Source organism: Stenella coeruleoalba, assembly GCF_951394435.1.
Source record: "Stenella coeruleoalba genome assembly, chromosome: 3".
NCBI classification, from domain to species: Eukaryota; Metazoa; Chordata; class Mammalia; order Artiodactyla; family Delphinidae; genus Stenella; species Stenella coeruleoalba.
Window position 1 is genome coordinate 63995484 of NC_137148.1, and position 23311 is coordinate 64018794.

General features: G+C 40.2%; 1 protein-coding gene across 2 annotated transcripts in view; it reads left to right on the forward strand.

Moving 5' to 3' along the window:
* RASGRF2 (Ras protein specific guanine nucleotide releasing factor 2) overlaps nucleotides 1–23311 on the forward strand; it is a 228502-nt gene that overhangs the window by 74420 nt on the left and 130771 nt on the right. For both annotated transcript variants that reach the window (XM_079918349.1, XM_079918350.1), the window contains exons 3-7: nucleotides 3835–3982; nucleotides 6240–6329; nucleotides 10226–10479; nucleotides 15812–15891; nucleotides 16273–16466. In XM_079918349.1, coding sequence (XP_079774475.1) covers nucleotides 3835–3982; nucleotides 6240–6329; nucleotides 10226–10479; nucleotides 15812–15891; nucleotides 16273–16466 — 766 coding nt within the window. The remainder of the gene's footprint in view (nucleotides 1–3834; nucleotides 3983–6239; nucleotides 6330–10225; nucleotides 10480–15811; nucleotides 15892–16272; nucleotides 16467–23311) is intronic.

Sequence of the window (23311 nt, forward strand, 5' to 3'; positions counted from 1 at the left end):
TGTCCCCCAGAGTGTCTGTGGGTTGGGAATCCAGGCACAAGTTAGCTGGGTGCCTCTGCCCTAAGGTCACAAGCCAACAGTCAAGGTGTCGTCCAGGTCTGCAGTCTCATCTGAAGGCTCAGAAGGGAAAGGATCTGCTTCCAAGTTCGCTCACGTGATTGTTGGCTAGATTCACTTCCTTACCAGTTGTTGCACTGAAACCTCAGTTTCTCATCACCTGTTAGCTGGGGGCCTCCCTCAGTTTCCATCTATGTGGGCCTCTCCGTGCAACAGCTCACAACATGGCACTGGCTTCCAGCACAAACCGGCAACACAGCAAGAGAAGGCCAGTAAGATGGAATCCAGAGTCTCCTTGTAAACTGATCTTGAAGTGCCATCCCATCACTTTTGCCATATTCTGTTCCTTAGAAGTAAGTCATTTAGGTCCAGCTCACACTCAAGAGGAAGGGGTTCCATAAGAGCATGAATACCAGAAGGCAGGGACCACTAGGGGTCATCTTACATGCTGCCTACTACTTTCTCTTTGGTATTGGTTTTCTCAAGTGTCTAGTGATCTTTGTTTATAAATGAAGGATCTTGAGGGTTATTACAGGTAGCTGGCCCGGGTTTACATTGTGACTGTGAATGTAGGGTCTCTGCCACTTGTGTAGGCTTCCTTTTCAGGTATGTGGGCAGACAGCAGGAAGGTTGGCTGGGACTCCCCTTTGTATGGTTCTATTCCCTGTAGTGTGCATGGGTGGACCCTGTGACTTGCTATCAGCTACTAGAATATAGCAAACAGGATGGGATAGTCACTCCCTTGATTAGGTTACATTCTATGGCAACGGAAAAGGGGTTTTGCAGATGTAATTATGGTCCTGAATCAGTTGACTTTTTTAATTAATTAAAAAGGAGATTTTCCTGCGTGGGCCTGACTTAATCAAATGTAAGAGGGATGGAGGCCCTCCCTGAGGTCAGAGATGCTCTCCTGCTCGCCTTGAAGAAGCAAACTGCATGAGTTGTATAGCTGCAAGAAAATTACTTTTTCCAACAGCCTGCATGAACATGGGTGTGGGTTCTTTCTCATTCAGGCCTCCAGAACAGAATGCACCTGGGCTGACACCTTGATCGCAGCCTTATGAGACTCTGAGCTGAGGATTCAGCTAAACTGACCCATGGAAACTTTGAGATAATACATATGTGCTGTTTAAACCACTAAGTTTGTGGTAATTTGTTGCACAATAGAAAATTCATACAGTGTATTTCACTTCTAGTCCTTTTCAGTGCCTTTCCTTTTTTGGTTCTCTCTTCTGTCTACAGTGGATGTGTGGTGTAAAGCCAAGCTGTGTTCTCTCTGAGTCTAGCCTCCCCATGAGGAGCCTTCTTCAGGAAGGTGGCCCCCTTTCTACAGAGAGCAGGTCTTGGGCTGTGACTTGAGGGCATGTCATTCCTGCCAGTTGTGCTTTTTATTTCTTTATCTTGGAGAATGGGAAGAGGAGGAACCTAACTTCTAGATGTTCTGAAGTCACTTTTTAATGAAAGGCCCTGATGATCGTTCCCTTACCCCCTTCCGTCCTTTGTATTTGTTGATTCTGGCTTGGAGCATCTCTGGCCATTCTTGGTGGGAACCATGCTTTTGCAAGGGGTCTGCATGTGTGGTTTCCTTGCTCTACTTTTCCCACCACGCTGATTCTACTTGGTTTTTCTCTTTATGGAATTTCATAAAACTTATGGTCTGTTGACAGCATATTTTCCTGTTTTATAATGCTGTTATGGTTTCATTCTTTAAACAGAAAACAATTTTCCTAGCATTTCAGTGGGATCTTGGAAGTGAAGGGAGGCAGATATCGGTGATGACTCTGCATGAATTCCGCTGCACATCCTGGTCTGGACTTTTTCTTTTTATAGGAGAAAACAAAATACGCGTTTGCTCCCTAACACTGATCTAACATATTTGTAAGAAATTTGGCATGTTTCTAATAAAATTGATGAGAAAGGGCAGAATTTTCATTATATTAACTAATTTTCTCATGCTCTGTTATTACTTTCTCCTTTGAAAGTACCCTAAAGCATATTTCTATGAAGACTGTGCCCTTTTTTTCTTCTTTCCCCCTCTTCCCACTTACACTTACACAGCCTTTCTTTCTGCTCTCTTAGGGTAATTTCTTAGAACAAGTGAATTAAAAATATTGCTGACACTATGTATTTTTTTTCTAACACTAATGGCACACGTGATGTAAGTGCTGAGAATGTGAGATAATTGAACTAAAATTGTGATTTTGGAACTGTCTTAAGACTCTTTTAGTTCCAGGTAACACAAAGATATTTCAAACTAGTTTAGGTTAAAAAGAGAAATTATTAGGTGGAAACTGCAATAGTATCTCACCAAACCCAAGGGGAATATTATATTCAGATATCATGAGGGTCTGGAACCAAAAACTAGAAGCCAAAAGGAACCCAGGAAGTTATTACCTTTCTATCTCTCTTGTCTCTGTTTTTCTGAACATCTGCTTATTCTTTTCTCTCTCAGCAGACTTACTTTGCTTTGGCATGGGTGTGGCCAAATATAGCTAACCAACAGTAGTAACCTCAGCTTCCAAGTTCATATCATCTCAGTTCAAGCAAATAAGTCAGAGGCATAATCCGAGATTCCAAGGAGAAAGAATCCAGTTTGTTTAGCTTGGGCCAGTTATCTTTTTTTAGACCAGTGAAGTGTGGTCATGAGGGCAGATTTTATATTATAAACATGGCTGCCACAGCCCAAGTTCTCAAAGAAGAGGTAAGTGGGTAGAAGATATCTTAAGTGGGCAGATATCTCAAAACATGTCTGTTGTAATATTCTTCTTTATATCCAGTGTGCTGTTTCTCATTAGAGAGACCGTTTAGCTTGTGGTTAAGAACATGGGCTTAGGGTCAGACAGACCTCAATTTGAATCCCAGCCCTACCACCTACTAGCTGTGTGACCTCTGTGAGGGTCAGATTCTTTCTCTGTACAATTGGGGTGATAAAGCCTATCTCTTGGAGTTGCTGGGAGAATGAGAATATATGTGGTACGTCCTACACAATAAATAGTTATTATTATTTATTACTATCATCATAGCATTTGGGAAAGATTATGTGAATGGAGGAACATACATTTTGCTACCCTGAATAGTGCAAGAAGATCTGGAAGCAAAAATCTAGGTGCCACAGAGATCAATAAAAAACTCTAAGAGAGAACTTTGACTTTTTCACACTTGGCCAAAGAAGTATACACAAGTTAGGCTGATGATTTTAGGGCCCAATAATCTACACTTATTTTTAGAATGAAATCTTTGCCTCTGTTGGTTTTGGAAAGAGAGAAGTCAATGGTCTCATACTTCTAAAGAGAGCCAGGCTGGGCTGGTGGTCACTGGTACAGTCATCATCGTTCTTCCCAGCCAGTGCCTGTTCTGACGGTCCTTGCATTCATTCTGCTCCGTAGCAGGTCTGTTCTGATTGGCTAGTGCCTTACCCAGTAAAAGAGTTTCAATATATGCCATCAATTCAAAGACTTCAGTTTTTGTTAAAGGAGATCCATTATTTTCTTTATAAAACAATAGATTTTCTTTGCATCTTTCTCATTTATATGACAAAGTTGTGGGTTGCAGCCATCGTTAAATGAACTCTTCTAGAGGTTATATAAGATGATGATGATTCAAATTCTGTATAGCTAAAGGATACCAAATGTAAGCCAAACATTAATGTTTACATAAAGTAGAGTTAGCTAACAAACTATGTTTATGGCTTCTTTTTAAATAAATGTAATATATGCTGTTCTGTGTGAAACTGTAGTAGAACAATATCTCAGTGACTAACTGTAATTTTCTCTTAAGTTATGCAGACATTTTGATTGAGAGGGAGGTGTTAATGCAGAAGTACATTCATCTAGTTCAGATCGTAGAGACAGAAAAAATTGCAGCTAACCAACTCCGACATCAACTTGAAGATCAAGATACAGAAATCGAAAGGCTTAAATCAGAGGTATTTCCCAGTTGATAGATTCCTCCTCATTGTTTCATGTTTCTTGTCATCTCCTCATGATTACTTAAGGTCTATCAGGGCAAAATTTTGATCCCAAATTTAGTTCCTCTGCCATCAACACATGCATGAGAAGTGAATGTATTGTCTACGTTAGGATGAGGTAAATACGCTACAGTTAAATATCAGGATAAAGTGCTACTTTTAAATTATTTGTGCTCCTGATGACCTTCATTTGCTTGACTATTCAAGAATTGACTGTAATATTTAACTGTTTTTCAGATTGACTCATGGTAATGATAATTGTGCGTCTGTCATGGATTCAGTTAAAGTCCAAATGACAACTAAGGCAGGTCCAAACGTGAATTCAGAAAGTCTTGACTTTTTCTCAAGCTCAGGAGTCCAACCTTCTCCCCTCTAGAATTTTGAAAAACTCGTTAAAGTATAAGACATAATTCTAGGGTGCATTTTTTTCCTGAAGTTGGAATTCACTTCCAGCCCCGCTCCAAGTTTAAAAACTCCTCAGGCTCTGCACCCCCAGGTAGTGAGACTGACTCCAATGAGAGCAGAAGGTGGTCGTGGAGCCAGCAGCCATGGTGGTGTGTCTGGGTCCTCCGTTGTCTCCGTCTGTATACAGAAACCTGAGTATACCTTCCCTTGCTGTCCTGTCATTCCTTGTGGGAAGTGATCAATATCTGAAGAATTGAAGAGAAATGTAGCAAGTGAGGTTTTTCTACTCTTTTTGACCAGTGGTGCAGTAGTGTCTTCTTAGCTCCAAAGGAAAGAATAGGACAGAATGAAACCTACTACTACTAACTGTATCCTTGTTGACAGAAACAATGCAGCTCCTCAGCCTTGGTAACTTCTTGTCGTTTTTCTGTCATTCAACATTTTCTTCTCCATTTCCTCACGTCTTCTTCTAAGACATACTGTGCAAATCCTGGGAGGGTTTTCACCTCCTGCCACCTGTGTATATCACCTCCAGCAGATAGCGCATGGGTATAAGCTGATTCCTGCTGGGATATGATTGCCTCTCTGATGATGATAAGTTGCAGACTGTTCACCGTTATCATTAGTGCTGTTAACTTCCCGATCCAACCCTGAAATCTGAGATAGTGAAAACAGCAACAGAAAACTTAACAAACCTGCATCTTAAAAGACTATATCAGGCACTGTAATTTAAAACAAAATTATTGTGTTCAGTCTTTGCCACAGTTAGCTGGAGCAGATGCTTGTCTGCTAAGTGAAAGAGGTTGGCATTTACTCCATGAGAGGAACTCAGCACCAAGCGGTGTTCCCCAATATTTATTTGTGTGTGCTTCTCTGTCTTCACTCTGTTCTATTTTAGTCTGAATATATATTGCAGCTACAAACTGTCAGTAGCAGGTATGTCTTGTGTGGTAGATTGACAGGAACCATAACTTACTTCCTACTCCTTTTATTTTCCCACTTCCCTGCCAGAAAAATGGCAGAAGAGAGTATTTGGTAATGGGGCAAAATGTAAAGACAGGGCAGAGGGGGCAATTATAATCCCAGTGTTTTAAGTGTTTGCTTGTTAGCAAATCTGAGTAGGTGCTTAAGTTTGCAAGAGGCTGCAATTGAGTGATAGTCCAGGGAATTTCATTACTAAGTGTAGTTCAGAGGCTACCTGGTTTTGAGTCCCCCTTCGTAGGTCACAGACTGAGCTGGGTCTTTAAAGAGATCCCAAGTTGTTTCAGTTCTTTTTGCCTTTTGGTCTTTTCTTGGCTGGCTTGGACCAACCCCTGGGCTCCGAAGTTCCTTTTGCAGTTACCATTTCCCCAAGGAGATCTGTGAGTGCTATACTGTGTGTACTTGGAAGGCCACAGGCTGATTATAGGAAGCAAGAGCTTTGAGCTGAGTGTCACTGCATTTGGAGATCACAGGGCATTACAGGAAGCTGCCTTTGGTGAGATGATTGACATGTCACTGAGATGCTGAGAAGATCTTGGTCTGGTCATCACTGGCAGTCAGGGCCCAGTTTTGGACTAACATTTCTCTAAACCAGATCCCAGTTCACACTTTCCACAGTCACTTCTTGTAAGCACTTTTGTTAGTAGCATAGCAAAACAAGCTTGAGGTGAAGTTCAGGCTACCCCTGCCTCAGCACCGAAGGAAGATAAGGTGCATAAAAAGTGAACATTTCCTGAGGATAAGCTACCTTGTAGGCATAACTTCCTATGATTTATGGCTATAGTCTAGTATTTCCTAAATCATGATATGGACCAATTTTGTGTTATAGATTATCGCTCTTAATAAAACCAAGGAACGAATGCGACCTTACCAAAGCAATCAAGAAGATGAGGATCCAGACATCAAGAAGATTAAAAAGGTAGGATGCTGGGGGTTTCCAGCTTTGGGAGAGCGTGGTGACCAGGGGTCTTTCTGTAGTGATGTCTTTGCCACCCTGACTGTGAGCTGGGAACAATCTTGGTATTTCTCTTCCGATGGCTCCCAGACTTGCCCTTCAGAGTGATCACACACGGTTACTTCTCTGGAAAAGTTTCAGCTTGAGATTTCTTTCCAGTTCTGGGCATCCACTTGTAGATTCTGTGAGAAGGATGCCAAAGCCAGACATGAAGCCAGACAGTAGTGTTCTCCAGTTGGGTTATTTAAGTGCCGCTGAACCTTCTGATTTTGTGCTGCTTTTATATTTGGGGGGAGTAGTTTTTAAATTGCATTTCAAAAACATTTCTTTTAGCTTTAGTCTTCAGTGCTTATTTAGAGAATTTTTTGTTTTGTTTTGTTTTGAACGTGTGAGGAGATTGAATCAATACATCTGCTCAGGTTTCTGGTTTATTGTTGTTTCTTTCTTGTTTAACATCCACATAATCAGCAGCTCTTTTCACCTTATTGTCATTTACAACTGTACAACTTTTGCAATTAACCAGACCCTGGCACTCACTCTAGTCTACTTTGATTTATGTCATCTTGATTTTGAGTTCCATAATCTTAATTGTCCTGGATAAAAGCACTTACTCAGCTTTAACATTATGTGAAAAGCTTCACAGTTGAAGAACTTTATTTCTTCTAAATTTTTTCTTATTCCTATTTTCTCATGCTAAGGAATTATTCCCCTTCAGTTGCAACAAAACTTTAAATATTGCTCAGAATTTGAAATAGAAATGCTGCTTATGGCTAAGTTGCACTGTTTTCAGTTTTCAAGAAATAACAAAGTAAAATAACAACATTCCTCTCTTAGAATTTAAAAATTTTTAAATTGAATTTGCTTTATTTTATTGTTACAAGATGAATGCTTATGCAGCTGCATATAAACAAAGGTATCAGTAAAATAACAATTGTAGTAAAGTCCTGTTGTAGAAACTGATAGTAAGTAAGCCAGCTTTTGCTCAGCAGGTAATAAATGCCCAAGTAAATAGAAAGATTTTATTTAACACAAAACTCAGTTAAGTTGATTTTTGAAAATACTTCTGTTAAATGAAGGAATAATGATAAAATACACAATTTTTATAGTTTCTATCTTCCTATTTCTTAATAGAAATAATTTTTTTTAAACCTCATTTTTGAACTTGTTAAATAGGTTTTGAATTTAACTCTATGGTCCATTGTGTCCCCAGTCAAACTAATGTCTGTGTGGAAAGGAATGTTTACAAATGAATTAGTTTCTCTATTCTGATCTTGATAAATATCAACATAATTTTTTAACTTCAAGAGACCAAAAATTGAAATTGGTTCACAGAAATTTCCCATTAGATTTCTCCAAATAATATGCATATAATTTCCTCCACATAATTCTACTAAGATGTGTTTAATTTTTATTGTTTGAGGTATGGCAACTGTATGAATGCCTGTTATACAAATTGATAGTATGCTGACATCAGTTGGTAAATGAGAGAATTTTAAATATTGCAAAAGAAGAATAGTTGTTTAAGTGCATGATAATTTAGACCATATGGGTGAAATAGTGTAAAAAAATAGAAAGTATAAGAATGTGTTGAAAAGAAAACAATGATACTAAAAAATATATTTGGTAGTAATATAATGCTTTTAATTACATATGAATTTGCAACCTGCTTTGTTGCTGAATCTGCCACTTAGATATAACAAATCCTAATAAATTATCATATAATTTTTTTAATATTTAGAAAGGACTTCAGATATTTTGGTCAGTTATTTTATAGATAAGGAAATGGAGCCCAGAGTTCAAGTTCACCCAGCAGGTTAGTAGCAGAGCCTTTGGGTTAAGGATTATGACATACACCTATCTGCTTAGCACCCAGCATTTACTTGGGCATTTAAAAGACACTCAGTAAATGTTCGTCGGCTGAAATGCAAAGGCCAGTGCACTTTGTCCAGTTTGCCTGTTATTTTTCAAATCATATCTAGGGAATTCAGATCAATTTTAGAGTCTTTCATGTTCCTACAAAATTGATCTTTCATGTTCCTACAAAATTGATCTTAAGCCTTATTTCTTGTTTTTGTTTTGTTTTTGTTTTTCCACAAAATAACACCATTGTAAATTGTTAACATGTGTTTTGCCCATGTGGCTGGAAAAGAGAGTCCTTATAGTTAACAAAAAGCAGGTATAGGAAGGCCAAGTCATTCCTGTGTGACTAACCACACAGGAAAGCTGCAACTAGACTTGGCCTTCAGGTTTATTCATCTGTAAAAAGAAGGGGTCTTATGAACTGATCTCTAACACTTATATATATATATATATATATATATTTTGTTTGTTTGTTTGTTTTGTTTTGTTTTGTTTTGCGGTACACGGGCCTCTCACTGTTGTGGCCTCTCCCCCGTTGTGGAGCACAGGCTCCAGACGCGCAGGCTCAGCGGCCATGGCTCACGGGCCCAGCCGCTCCACGGCAGGTGGGATCTTCCCGGACCGGGGCACGAACCCATGTCCCCTGCATCAGCAGGCGGACTCTCAACCACTGCGCCACCAGGGAAGCACTCTAACACTTATTTTTTAAGCTTAATTTTAAAAAAACTCAGCCATAACCAAAAATCAAACCCGATTTAAGAATAAGCAAAGGATTTGAATAAACATTTCTCTAAAGATGATAGACATTTCTCTCAAAGGTGATTCTTTAGAGAAATCACTAACACATGAAAAGATGACGAGCATCACTAAGCATCAGAGAAATACAAATCAAAACTACAGTGCAGCATCACCTCACACCCACTTGGATGGCTACTATCAAAAAAACTCCCAGAATAACAAGTACTGATGAAGATACAGAGAAATTGGAATCCTTTTGCACTGTCGGTGAGATTGTAAAGTGGTTCAGCTGCTATGGAAAACAGTATGGTGGTTTCTCAAAAATTTAAAAATAAAACTGCCATATGATCCAGCAATCCCATTTCCGGGTATGTATCCAGAAGAATCGAAAGCAGGATCTTGAAGAGATATTTGCACTCCTGTGTTTATTGCAGCGCTATTCACAATAGCCAAGAAGTGGAAGCAACCCAAATGTTCATCAACAGATAAACGGATAAACAAAATGTTGTACATATATACTACGGAATATTATTCAGCCTTAAAAAGGAAGGAAATCCTGACACGCGCTACAACGTGGATGAACCTTAAGGACATTATGCTAAGTGAAATAAGCCAGCCACAAACAGACGGATACTGTATGATTCCACTTATATGAGTACCTAAAGTAATTAAATTCATAAAAACAGAAAGTAGAATGGTGGTTGCCAGGGGCTGAAGGAAGGGGGAAATGGAGAGTTGTTGTTTAATTAGTTATAGAGCTTGAGTTTTGCAAGATGAAAATGTTCCAGAGATCTGTTTCTGCAACAATGTGAATATACGTACCACTACTGACCTATACATTTAAAAATTATTAAGATAGTAAACTTTATGTGTGTTTTTTTACCACAATTAAAAAATTTTTAATATCTGGTTTTATGTTGTTAAAGAGTAAACCTTTAGTTCATTCCTTTCTTGAAATGTTAACAACTAAATATGTGATATTACTAATTTCTGATGTCCTTATAGGCAGACTTAAACAGCTTAAACAGTGGAAGAAACTTGTGAAGCTGAGAAAAATATTATTTTAAAATCATCTTTTTTCTGCTATCTGGTCCAAAGCCTGACATTATTTCTTCTGGTGGTGGGCTCACGAGTGCACCAATGCAAGAGCAGGGTGTGTGTATGGCACAGGATGGACACCCCACTGACTGGCTTAAGAAAGCCGTCTCACACTGCCCTGAGATTCTTGTTTTGTTTTTTGTTTTGTTGTTGTTGTTCTGTAGGTTCAGAGCTTCATGCGAGGATGGTTATGTAGAAGGAAATGGAAGACCATTGTGCAGGATTACATTTGTTCCCCTCATGCTGAAAGTATGAGGAAGAGAAACCAGATTGTGTTCACCATGGTTGAGGCCGAGTCGGAGTACGTTCACCAGCTCTACATCCTGGTCAACGGCTTCCTGCGGCCCCTGCGCATGGCGGCCAGCTCCAAGAAGCCCCCCATCAGCCACGATGATGTCAGCAGTATTTTTCTCAACAGGTTTGTCTTGGCATAAATTAAAGAGCTGTGTGAAAAACCTACTTGTGTTTCTTAAAAGAATTTTTACTTTAGTTACTTAAAAGAAGAGTTATAAATTCACTTTTTTGAGCTTATCATATTGAAAATAAGAAAGCTATCACTGGCGTTTCATTATTACCCCCAATTTTCATATCTTTTTTTTTTTTGCGGTACGTGAGCCTCTCACTGTTGTGGCCTCTCCTGTTGCGGAGCACAGGCTCCGGACACACAGGCTCAGTGGCCATGGCTCATGGGCCCAGCCGCTCCATGGCATGTGGGATCTTCCCGGACCGGGGCACGAACCCGTGTCCCCTGCATCGGCAGGCGGACCCTCAACCACTGCGCCACCAGGGAAGCCGCTCAATTTTCATATCTTTATCTTGAATCTTGGCATCTAGTTTTCTCTTTTTCTTCTCTATTTGACGTATGTTTTCTTGTTATTGAGTTGTGTGCTGGGGAAGATTCTCTCCTTCATAAACTGAGGGAAATGGAGTGATTAATGGGTCTTTACATGTAATCTATACAGAAGTACTTTAGGAAGAACAAAAACTGACACAGGGCCTGAGAATCTCTAGGAAATTTATTTGCTCAGTAAATATTTATAGTGCCTTTACTGCTGAGAATTCATCAGTGAACAAAGCAGAAAGTCCCTGCCTTCATGGAACTTAAATTTTGATGTGGGAATATAGACAATGAATAGTAAGTGTAAGATGCAGTATTTTATATGTTGATGAGTGCTGTGGAAGAAATGAAGAAGGAAAGGGGAGAAGGGAGGAAAGGGACTGCTTGGATATTTTGCTTAAAATTTTAGTTGTTTATTTGTTTTTGAGTAGATAATACATTTACATGGTTCAAAAAATTATTTAACAACGTGAAAACATCAAACAGCAGTTAGAAGTCTCACTCTTAACTCTGTCTCTGCCCACCCCATTTTCCTCACTTGCTATCTGTAACTGTTTTCATTAGTTTTGTTTATATCCTTTCAGTGTTACTTGATGTAGATCAATCAAACATGAATACACAGTCTTGTTTCCCCCCTTCTTACACAAAAGGCAAGTACTTTAATATATACCTACTTTTTTCACTTAATATATCCTGGACATCTTTCCATACTGCTATCTAAAGAGCATTCTATTTTTTAAAAAATTACTACATGCTATTACATTATGTGAATGTCCCATAGTTTCTCTAGCCAATCTTTAGGAAGGCCTCAAAGATAAGTTGACATTTGAGCAGAGATTGCAGTTGGTGCTAGCCATGTGGCTACCTGGGGGAAGAGTGATGCAAACAGAGGAGACCACCTGTGCAGAGGGCCTGAGGCTGGAGCACGCCAGCCTTGCTTGTTTGAGGAACTGCCAAGGTCAGTGTGGGTGAAGAGGCATGTCAGAGAGATAACAGTAGGACATTGTAAAGATGTTTGCTTTTACTCTAAATGAGATGGGGAGAGATTGGTGGGGTTTTGAGGAGAAAAGTAGCATGATATGACTTACGTTTTAAAAGTTCACTCTGGGTTCTCTGTTGAGAATAGACTATAGGGAGATCAGTTTCATGGCTATTTCAATAAACCAGGTGAGAGATGACTGTAGCAGGGAGACCTGTTAGGTGGCTCTTGCAATAGTCTAAGCAAGAGATGATTGTAATGGAAGTAGTGATAAGTGATTGAATTCTGAGTATATTTTTAATGTAGAGCCAATAAGATTTGTTGGTGAGTTTGATGTGGATTTTGCAGAAAAGTCCAAGGATTTTGACCTGAACAACTAGAAGGATGGAGTTGCTATTTATTAAGTGGGGAAGATTGACATAAGAACAGGTTTAGCAGAAAAGATGCAGAGTTTTTATCTTGACCTGTCAAGTCTGAGATGCTGTTAGCCATTCCAGATGTAGAAATCAAGTGAGCAGGATTGGCTATTAGTCTGAATTTCAGGGCTGGAGGTATAAATTTGGGAGTCTACTAGCATATGGATAGTATTGAAAGCTGTTAGTCTGAATGAGATTACCAAGGAAGTAAGCACAAATGAACGAGAGAAGAGGACCAAGGAATGAGCCCTGGGACATTGCCAACATTGAGAGGTTAGGACTATGAAGAGCCATCAAACGAGAATGAAGAGAATCAGCTGGGGTTGTAGGATGCAAACCAGGAGATGGGCTGTCCTGGAAGCCAAGGCAAGAGGGAATGAGCAACTGTGTTAAGAAGGTCAAATAAAATAAGAACTGAGAACTGACTGCGGGGTTAACAACTTAGAGCATATTGGTAACTTTAATGGGGGACCACAGCCTGATTAGGTGATAATAGGGGAATTGGAATTGGAGAGAATTGGTAGAGAGAACTCTTTCAAGGAGGGTTGCTGTAAGGAGGATCAGAGAAACAGGGTAATACCTGGAAGTAAATGTAAAAATATAAAGGTGTGTGTGTGTGTGTGTGTGTGTGTGTGTGTTTAGATGGGATAAAAATGACACCAATAATGAGGGGGGGAATGATGTAGGAAAGAGAGGGCAGAATTGCTGGAGCAGTAAACTTGCATAGGCAGAAGTGGATAGAATGTGGTGAATAAGTCAAGAGATTGGAATTAGGTGGACAGGGGAGGAGTAGTACTGGACACATATGCAGGTAGGAAGCTAGGACATCGGGTAACAGTGCTGATGGAAGGGAAGTGTTAGGGTCAGGGAAGAGAGGAAAAAGTGTACAATAGTGATCAACGAGCAAAAAACTGAATGGATGGGATGAGGGAAGTGTAATATAACTGCTAGGTAGCGCTAAAAGCCCATATTAGGCTCGTGGTTATGACTTTACAGTGAATAACTGTATAGTCTTTAGCCACTTTCAGTTGCATGGGTGCAGGTGCAGAGTGGGTGAAGGGTTGGGTTTAACTGGTACTGGTATTGTGCAAGATTGCTATGATGAAGTGAGAAAAGAAGAAGGGAGTTGAAGGTGTATGCAAGGAAGGGATTATAACATTGAGCCATGGAATCTAAACTGTTCCAAGAAGGAAATGATGTGAAGGGGTTTTGGTCAGCGATAAGGTGGCAGGATCAATGGATTCAGGTCCTGGTGGTGGGAAGGGATTTTGGGAGTCAGGTTTCCAAAGGCAATGAACTCAAAGATAAGGAGATGGTCGTAGAATAGTGTGCCTGAAACTGAGATAGGGAAGGGGATGCAGTTATTGACAATGACAAGGTCTAGAGTACAGTTAAGGTAGTGTTGACTGAGGTCAATGGAAGACAAGATCCTTAGAGGAAGAAGTTCAAAGACCCGAGAGAGGCTACATCATTGGAATGATGTTTGTGTGCGTATTGCAGTCACCAAAAACTATGACAAGAGTAGTGTTGGCGAAAGGACTGACAGTGATCAGGGAGCTAAGAGCTCAAGGAGTTAAAAGAGTGGCTGGGGGTCTGTAGAAGACTGGAAAATGGAAGGATGATGGACAGTAGTCTGATAGCATAAGATTAAAATGTAAGCTTTTCTGTTGCGAGGTTTCCCCACGTTGGGCGGCAGTGGCCCCACTCAAGTGTGTGAGATGTCCTAAGGGAATGAGGGGTAGCTCTTAATCCTCAGGCTATACAGGTAGCATTTTGATGATACTTCAGTCTCCTAAGTATGCAGTTTTAACATTTCTAATGGCAATGGACAGAATTGTGAATGTACTCTGATAGCGATGCCATCAAAGCCTGTACCACATTGGTCTTAGGCTGCCTCTAGGGATGTTTCCACTGGATTTCCTATCTGCAATGTGGAAGGCCAGGTCTGTCATATTGTTTAAATTCTGAATCAAGATACTGTTCCTTGGGCTTCCCTGGTGGCGCAGTGGTTGAGAGTCTGCCTGCCGATGCAGGGAACACGGGTTCATGCCCCGGTTCGGGAAGATCCCACATGCCGCAGAGCGGCTGGGCCCATGAGCCATGGCTGCTGAGCCTGCACGTCCGGAGCCTGTGCTCCACAACGGGAGAGGCCACAACAGTGAGAGGCCCACGTACCACTAAAAAAAAAAAAAAAAAAAAAAAAAAAGATAACTGTGCCTCTTTTTGGAAAGCTATAAGCTCTTCTTACAAATTAGCAATTATTTACTATACTTGGTCCCAGATGGAGATTTGAAGAGTTATGTTTTTAGAGGTGAGGCTTATCAGATGTTTGTTGTCATTTCTGTTGTTTAACTACATTCTCTTTCCTTGCCTCTGAAATCGAAGCCCTAGGCAGATCAATTATTTTGAATTTCAACACAGAGTTTATACTTAAAAAATGTAATGCCTTCCATGTCTTACCAAGTGCATCTATGGGTGGAACTGAATTTACATCTAGAACCCTATCTGCAAGGAAGCCTGGGAAATGTAGTTTCACCTCTCTATCCTTTCCACCTAGAAGGGGGATGGAATGGAGATTGAAAGACTAATCTACAGTATCTACCAAACTAGATTTGGTTGAAATCATTAAACAACAAACACTGCTTAGTTAAAATTTCTATCCAAGAAAAACAAATCACAGTCTTCAAGCAGTGTCTATTGTGTTTCATGGACCATTTGGAAATAGTAGGGACTTCCCGTTGGTTTCTTGTAGTGGAATTGGACTTACAACAAACCAAAGTATTTCACTGACATGAATAATCCTGTATTTGATTGTGCTGATGTGGTAGTTCAGAAAAGCCTTCAAAGGCTCATTCCAGTAGGAATGAGGAGAAAGCAAATGTTCTCCTTTCTTCTAGTGAGGAGAAAGCAAATGTTACTTTGGTAACTACCCTTCCTGAACCTTTTAGAAATTTGGATCTCTAATTTATGTGTATGTATCTCTTCAATTTAGTATATCTGTATAGGCTCCATCCTTTTTAGAAGATTCCTCTACATTTCTGTCATGGGTGTCTTAGGAGTCGTAATGGTAGAGGTCTGTCAAGTCTTTTCCCCTCTCTCCTGTCAAAACTCATTTTAGTTAAAGAGAGCTTTCCCCGAGTTAGCATCTAGAATTAAATCTGAAGAGAGAAGGATCATAACTAATTTTCTGATTATCTGTTGAAGAAGGGCTACATCCTAACAGAAGAAAGCTGTTTTTATTATAAATCGATAAAGAGGGTTATATGACAGTGATTTGGTGCTTACCATCTTTCAACATTTGAGGCTTAGCTCAGAATTTTCTTTGAGGTTTTCAGGTTGTCTGAAAGATAAATTGCTTTGTGGGAGCTGGTATAATCTATGTCATTATTGGGTGTATAGTTTGGAGGCCCTCAGAGACATGAATATCATGTATTTATTAAGGATTTAAGGCCTCAATGGACTTCTTTAACAAAATGGACTCTTTGCAGTGACTAAATTATATTTTCATATTTTATAGTGAAACAATCATGTTTCTTCATGAAATCTTTCATCAAGGACTGAAGGCAAGGATAGCCAATTGGCCTACTTTAATTTTAGGTAAGTCCATGCTTTAGAGAGAGAAGATTTTCTCTTAATATGGCTACAGTTAGAGTAAAATAGCTTCAATGTTATCGCCCTAAGCTGTCTGAATTTCCGTAATGATCTGTGAGCTTCCTCAGGCACTGGGACTCTGGCTCATTGCCCTTTTGATCCTTTCCCCTGGCCCGTCATGGTTCTTTGGGGGCTAGAGTTGGTCTCTACTGTGAGGTGTGTTCTACCAGGTCAGTCATTCAGGCAGCTGGACTGGGGCCATGGAGTGTGACACCTGGTGCCAGGAGCTGCTCTCTGCCATCCCTGCGGAGTGAACAGTTTCTCCCTGTACCTTGGGTAATTTACAGAGCATCAAGAGAAACTGCCATGTTTACTTCTTCTTTCCAGCTGATCTGTTTGATATTTTGCTCCCCATGCTGAACATTTATCAAGAATTTGTGCGTAATCACCAGTACAGCCTCCAAGTGCTCGCCAATTGTAAGCAAAACAGAGATTTTGACAAACTCTTAAAACAGTACGAAGCTAACCCTGCCTGTGAGGGGAGGATGCTGGAGACGTTCTTGACCTATCCAATGTTTCAGGTAAGTCACCTGGGATGCATTTTGCAAGTCATTGGTTCCAGCTCGATATGACTGATACCCAGTGTGTCCAGCATGATATGTGCAAGTACTCCCTGTGGGGGGTTACAGCACATATCCATCATCTGTCATCTTGAGCTTGACCCTGAGATAAACAAATTTATGCCACACATACTCTCTCTAGTCTGTCTAGTGTATGTAAGAAAATCAGGAATTTTTGAGACAAACAAGGAACGATTTTTTTGAAAAACGGCACAAATTTCTCTTTATAGAAAGATTCCTCACAGACCTCTTCCATGGAGTCTCCTCCTCCAGCGTGTTTAAAAATATTATTAGGTTTACAGAAATAGGATGCTGTGCAAATGTTCCAGTGCGTGCTGGTTGCATAAAAGGTTCCGGGAGAGTGGAAGGACTGCTGGGAAGGTGCTTGTTTTCCTGCCCTGTTGTGACTGCTGCTGAGTCTTCCTTGGCTGGAGCTCTGCAGAGCAAAAGGAGGACCTTCCCTGTCACAGAGGCTGTGGAGACAAAGAAGCCAGAGGCACTGGCCAGGCCTGGGGACTCTTGGCCCCTAGTCAGGTTGCTGCAGTGAGGCTGGAGCTTGTCCTGACCGTCACTTTTTGGGATTAGAGCAACCCAAAGGATCAAGTACACTTGCATTCTTTCCTATATCTAAGACTTTACCGCTCTTTAGTGAGAACTGCAGAGGCCAAGATGTGAATTGAATCTCCTGTCCTTTTAAAAAGTGTTGATTCTGTTCTTTCGGAAAAGCATTGAGCGTTCCCATTGTGGAATTTGTGGGGCTTCTGGCCAGGCTTCCAAACTGTCATGTGGCAAAATGATTCTCCTAATCATGTGTGTTACGGTTCCTGTGGAGAGCTTTGTCCCCTGGAACCAGCCTCTCTGACCCCAGCTGATCATTTTGTAGCCTCAGAGAGAAATGATATTCTGGTTCATAATTGTTTGTCTTAAAGTTTGTCACTCCTGACTGAAATCCTGGAAGTCACCATAGAAGATTAGTGAGATTTTTTCAAAACCAAAAGGATGCATTTGTAACAAACTAAGTAGCGTGAAACTTTATACAGTTAATGTGGTTTTTTTTTTTCTCCTGTGGAACTGAATTGTTTAACTCTTTGACTCTCTGAACAAATATTTCACCAGAAAAACTATAAAGAAAAAAATTGCTTTTTAAAAACCTTATACAAAGTTATAATTTAAGATTTTATTTACAGTGAATCAAATTTTATGTAGTTCAATGTTCTAAGATTCTATTTGAATCTATGGCAGTTACCTCTAGATTATGATTAAATACCCTAACTTGTATCTGCCTAGCAACCCCCAGCTTAGATGAACATACAAAGGTAGGATTGTGGAAGAGGTTCACATTCAGAGAGGTTCCCGCCTCCCTTTCTGAAGGCCCAGTAATGTCTTTTCCAGTACTGTTTATTCCCCTTGGTGTGAGTCTCTCAATGGTTTAAAATGGCACAACTGTCCTTGCATTTTAGGTGAGGTATCCAAACACAGTTGAATGTAGGGCCTTGCAAAGGCCTTTGGATTTCTTAAAAATGCTGAGATATTCTTCTAACAACCTTCCTTCCTCCCCCTGGAGTTTAAGCCCAATAAAAACAACTTGGCATTTTGATTGACGCCAGGGAATTCCCATAATGTCAGAAAAGGACCATTGGACTGAGAATGTTTAGGAGACCTGCATGTCTTGCCCACCCTTCATTCGTAGCATTGGGAAACATAATTGAACCAATCTGAATCTCTGTGTCTTAATCTTGAAATCGGGGCAGCTGAGCTCTAATTCTCTCCCAGAGCTCTAGCTCTCTGGGGGAGTAGACAGGTTTTGGAATTTGGGGCTGGGCAACTTGTGGTGTTGCCAGGAGCTTTCTAATAGCCTAGGATCCCACCCTCCAAGACTGTGGTGGCCCCAAATCCTAGAATTTAGCTGAAGGGTCAGATGTTGAGGTTCTCTGGTTTCTTTAAGACCAGGGTAACCAAAAGATGCTAGGCGAAGCCTCAGACTTAAAGAATTTAGCCAGAATTGGTCCAACTACAAGAAATGTGCAAATTGAAAGAGTGCTGAGTTGTGCTCTTATTTATTTACTTCCCCATAACTATTTCACTTCTCTGTAGCTATTTTGAACAGACCAAGAGGGTTAAACACTGGAGTTGCTGCCTGAGGGCCTTATTCTCCTTGGTGTCTCTCCCTCCTGCCTTCTCCCTAGGAGTGACCACATGGAACACTTGGGGGAAAACTGCCCTTTTTAGAAACTTGAAGGTTGTTTTTACTAGGTTCATTCTATGCTTCTTGTTCCCTTTTGGTCCTTTCACTAAGGAGTCCTGAAGGTGTTTGCTCCCTCAGATGGTCCAGCTATATCTACTTCCCTCGGCGTACATCATATTAGCGGTGGTACTTCTGCACATCTGCCTTGCTCCAGTGTGGGCTGGATACCTTGGGATGAGGCTGGGATGTGATGCTTTTTTCCTGTAGAACAAGAATGGAAGAGGTGACCTTAGCTCATACTGCCAAGGGGCCACTGCCCAGAACTTTTCTTAAGTCTGCATATGGAGGCAAAGTTTGGTATGGGGGCAGAGGGAGAAAGAGAGGTACTGTAACTGGAAACTTTTAGCCTGTGTATATTTATTTATTTACTTTAACATCTTTATTGGAGTATAATTGCTTTACAATGGTGTGTTAGTTTCTGCTTTATAAAAAAGTGATTCAGCTATACGCATACATATATCCCCATATCTCCTCCCTCTTGCGTCTCCCTCCCTCCCACCCTCCCTATCCCACCCCTCTAGATGGTCACAAAGCACCGAGCTGATCTCCCTGTGCTATGCGGCTGCTTCCCACTAGCTATCTATTTTACATTTTGTAGTGTATATGTGTCCATGCCACTCTCTCACTTTGTCCCAGCTTACCTTTCCCCCTCCCCATGTCTTCAAGTCCATTGTCTAGTAGGTCTGCATCTTTATTCCCATCTTGCCCCTAGGTTCTTCATGACCTTTTTTTTTTTTTTTTAGATTCCATATATATGTGTTAGCATATGGTATTTGTTTCTCTCTTTCTGACTTACTTCACTCTGTATGACAGACTCTAGGTCCATCCACCTCACTACAAATAACTCAATTTTGTTTCTTTTTGTGGCTGAGTAATATTCCATTGTATATATGTGCCACATCTTCTTTAACCATTCATCTGTTGATGGACACTTAGGTTGCTTCCATGTCCTGGCTATTGTAAATAGAGCTGCAATGAACATTGTGGTACATGACTCTTTTTGAATTATGGTTTTCTCAGGGTATATGCCCAGTAGTGGGATTGCTGGGTCGTATGGTAGCCTGTGTATATTTAGAAAAGTGTTATATTCTACCTCTTCCTGGGCCCTTTGTTGAGTAAGTCAGTTGTTGCTGTCAATGAATTATGCTGAACTATGGAAACATGGAGGAGTTAGAGTGAATTTATCCTTAATTGATGATGCAGTGAATGTATCCTCATTTGAACTATCAGACAAGTAAGTTCATGTTACTAATAAGTTTGTTGTAGACAATAATGTAGTCATTAACATAATTTTTATTTAGCAAAAACAGTGGCTTGGCTGGTACTGTTTAAATTGGCTTCAGCTGCTCATACATCCATAGGTCAGCAGATGATGAAATCTGCTTTTGACAAAGATAGCACTGTTAGAGGTCTTCCAGAAAGTAACCACTTCCTGCTCTAGTCACCTGTTTACTGTAACTGGACAGCAAGCTAATTAGTGTCTATAAAGTACAAGTATTATTTCATAATTGAAAGGAGAATTATGATTCACCTAGACAATGCTATGATCCTTGGTTTCAGGGGGACATATTTATCATCAGTTCTTGAATATACAGATGAGCTCTTTGGTGAGCTGTCCATTTCTCCCTGCAGAAGTCCTTTGCCTACTCTTTGGTAATTTCAGGTTTTTTTTGTTTCTTCACCAGAAAATGAGGTGGGCCAGTTACTTTCAAATCCATCCACTTGAAGCTTAGCCAAGGAGCTCTCTAAAATAGATTTAATTAATGGGGGAGGATCATGAAGCTATTGACTAAACTTAGTTTTGTGGGTTTTCAGTGCATTATAAGTAGTCAGGCTCTCCCACTCCTGCCCTCTTCGTTATGAAAAATTGAGTTCATTACCTACTGATTGCCTTGATTTTCTTGTAGAACTAACTTAGAGGCAAACTTTTATCAATCATGGCATTGTGCAAAAGGAATATTTGAAAGCATACTTATCCCAGGAGCCTTCACCAAATGGAATGTCCCAACCAGCTGTTTTAGTGAGAAGTTTATGGGATAGAGAGCCAGAAAGCCTCCTCCCACGTGCTTCTGAGGGAGGGGTCTCCTGTGCCTCATGCTCCTATAACTGCGGAGTCTGCACTTCCAAAACCTGGATGACATTCCCTAGGACATGATCCCAGAGTATGAGCTGCAGATCAACGTCTGTGCTTATGGCGCTACCCTCTGTGCCAGTGCATAAATCTGGGCACTTAGTAAATATTAGCAAATAACCCAACGATAGCCACCACCTGCAAGAGAGCAGGGCCTTGGGAAGCTGTTTTACTTTCTTCATTCTTAGAGGTCCTGTTAAGTGCTGAGTAAGAACCCAGTCCCTGCAGAAGAGACCCACTGGGCTAGTGGACTGGTCAGAGCCAGGCTCATGGCTGGCCCTGCCATTTACTATGAGGCCACGTTGGGCAAGTTATGGAACCTCTTCATGCCTTGTTTCCTTATCCGTAAAATGGGGAAATAATCCTTATGTTTCGCTGGATGATTGTGTGCACATGCAACCTCAAGCTCCCAATCTGGCCCACTGTGGGCAGCATTATGGTAGCTGCTGTTCATGCAGGTTTTTATTAAAATTAACACACTGCCCTTGTTTTCTAAAAATTTTTAGCTTATAAGCCAGTAAAAAATGTGTTGAGTTAAATCAACATATATAAATTGAGTTAAATCTCCACTGTGGTCTGTTAAACCCTTCACAGGGTTGGTGGTGTTTCTGCCTTTAAGAGAATTCAGATAGTCTGTTCATACACAAAAGTACAAACAAATAATCTAATTAAACAATGCTTTTTACTGCTACAGGGATGAGTTAAGGTGAGACAGGATCAGAATGTAATAAGGGTGAACATATCTTTTCCCAAGTTTTAATTCTTAAAGAGAACATTGCAGTAGGATTGTCAATTTAAAAAAAAATTGTAAACAGCCAAATAAATCTAAAGTACAGACTCAGATGACTTGCTGATAACTATATCTGTTTCTCTATGAACCAGTTTTCAAAAATTATGATTAAGAAACGTATGATTAGTTAGATAGCCTCATCCACCAGGGGGCAGACAGCAGAAGCAAGAAGAACTATAATTCTGCAGCCTGTGGAACGGGAACCACATTCACAGAAAGATAGACAAAATTAAAAGGCAGAGGACTATGTACCACATGAAGAAACAAGATAAAACCCCAGAAAAACAACTAAATGAAGTGGAGATAGGCAACCATCCAGAAAAAGAATTCAGAATAATGATAGTGAAGATGATCCAAGACTTCGGAAAAAGAATGGAGGCAAAGATCGAGAAGATGCAAGAAATGTTTAACAAAGACCTAAAAGAGTTAAAGAACAAACAAACAGAGATGAACAACACAATAACTGAAATAAAAAATACACTAGAAGGAATCAATAGCAGAATAACTGAGGCAGAAGAATGGATAAGTGACCTGGAAGACAGAAAGTTGGAATTCACTGCCACAGAACAGCATAAAGAATAAAAGAATGAAAAGAAATGAAGACAGCCTAAGAGATCTCTGGGACAACATTAAACGCACCAACATTCCCATTATAGGGGTCCCAGAAGAAAAAGAGAGAGAGAAAGTATCCGAGAAAATATTTGAAGATATTATAGTCAAAAACTTCCCTAACATGGGAAAGGAAATAGCCACCCAAGTCCAGGAAGCGCAGAGAGTCCCAGGCAGGATAAACCCAAGAAAAAACACACCGAGACACATAGCAATCAAATTGACAAAAATTAATGACAAAGAAAAATTATTAAAAGTAACAAGGGAAAAACAACAAATAACATACAAGGGAACTCTCATAAGGTTAACAGCTTTCTCAACAGAAACTCTACAAGCCAGAAGGGAGTGGCATGATATATTTAAAGTGATGAAAGGGAAGAACCTACAACCAAGATTACTCTACCCTGCAACAATCTCATTCAAATTTGTTGGAGAAAGTAAAGCCTTTACAGACAAGCAAAAGCTAAGAGAATTCAGCACTACGAAACCAGCTCAAAAACAAATGCTAAAGGAACTTCTCTAAGTGGGAAACACAAGAGAAGAAAAGGACCTACAAAAACAAACCCAAAACAGTTAAGAAAATGGTAATAGAAACATACATATCTATAATCACCTTAAATGTGAATGTATTAAATGCTCCAACCAAAGGACACAGACTTGCTGAATGGAAACAAAAAGAAGACCCATATATGTGCTGTCTACAAGAGACCCATTTCACACCTAGGGGCACATACAGACTGAAAGTGAGGGGATGGAAAAAGATATTCCATGCAAATGGAAATCAAAAGAAAGCTGGAGTAGCAATACTCATATCAGATAAAATAGACTTTAAAATAAAGAATGTTACAAAAGACAAGGAAGGACACCACATAATGATCAAGGGATCAATCCAAGAAGAAGATATAACAATTATAAATATATATAGGTGCACCCAGCACATATGTATTGAGGTGCTCCTATGTTGGGTGCACCCAACGTAGGAGCACCTCAGTACATAAGGCAAATGCTAACAGCTATAAAAGTGGAAATCA